Source organism: Dipodomys ordii, unplaced genomic scaffold, assembly GCF_000151885.1.
Source record: "Dipodomys ordii isolate 6190 unplaced genomic scaffold, Dord_2.0 Scaffold157, whole genome shotgun sequence".
Lineage (NCBI taxonomy): Eukaryota > Metazoa > Chordata > Mammalia > Rodentia > Heteromyidae > Dipodomys > Dipodomys ordii.
In genome coordinates this window covers 2,111,285-2,112,297 of record NW_012267373.1, presented here as the reverse complement: position 1 = coordinate 2,112,297, position 1,013 = coordinate 2,111,285, and the positions used below count along the sequence as shown (strand labels likewise).

Genomic DNA, 1,013 nt, shown 5'->3' with positions numbered 1-1,013 from the left:
ACATTTTTTGATCAACTTGGTGGTCACAGAGTAATAATCTGACATTCTTATAGATCCTGGGAGTATTGGAACATACCTGTTCAAAACAATAAAAAGAGTGTTGCATTGATGAGTCGATGAGTACAATATGCTACTCAGTCGAATGGCTTGTGGCTATCAAGCCGAAGAAAGACCAATGAACTGAGCTGTCCAGGAAAGACCCAGTAGCAGAACCTGACTCTCTTCTTGGCTAGGTTGTGGTTTAGCTTTGTAAAAGAAAAACTAAATTGTGTCTTCCACTGTTTCCTGTAAATGACCAGCATTTTTGTAAATGACCACCATTTTTGTAAATGGAGGTTGGCCCATTAATTAGGGTTGGCCGCAATGTGTACTTTTCCCAGTTTGCTCAAGTGGCAATTGAGCTTGGGGGAGGAAGGGCAGGAAGAGTAGCCGCGCTGTCAACTTGGAGGAAGAGGAAGTGACAACAAAATAAGTGGGGTTTTGTGGTGGTGGTGATGGTGGTTGGTGGGTTGGTTGTTTTCTGGCAGAGTTCCTTGCTTAACTGGGGGGAGAGAGGTCTTCAGGGCCTTGGCCTTTGGAAATGGGTGGGTGCTGGGGGTGTCTGCTGATTTAGTTAAAATGGGAAATCGAAAGCTCTGAGGGCCCCCAGAAGGCCTCCTCTTCCCTTTTCAAAAGCTACTTGAGAGCAAACTGGAAAGTCCCAACCCCAAAGGCCCCCCAAGCCCTCTGACAAGAAGGGCAGCGAAGAGGCAAGAACTTCGGGGCCTTTTCCAGGTAATCGACCCCATGGAGATGTTGAAGGCAGTGCTGGACCTGTACCTGAAGCACGACAGCGCACTGACCTATGGCCTGGTGACCCTGCTCACGGCGGGTGGGGAGAAAATCTTCTCGGCGGTGGTGTTCCAGTGCCCGTGCAACGCCACGTGGAACCTTCCCTAGGGCCTGGTGTTCCTGCTGATGCCCGCGCTGGCGTTCTTCCTGCTGGGCTACATGCTGAGCGCGCGCACCTGGCG

General features: G+C 50.5%; 1 protein-coding gene across 1 annotated transcript in view; it reads left to right on the top strand.

Annotated features, from left to right (window-relative positions):
* Positions 1–544: 544 nt before the first annotated feature.
* The window catches only part of Fam26f (family with sequence similarity 26, member F), a 2,143-nt gene continuing 1,674 nt past the window's right edge, over positions 545–1,013 (top strand). Inside the window, 1 exon segment of the mRNA XM_013032787.1 lies at positions 545–1,005. Coding sequence (XP_012888241.1) covers positions 787–1,005 — 219 coding nt within the window. The 5' untranslated portion in view covers positions 545–786.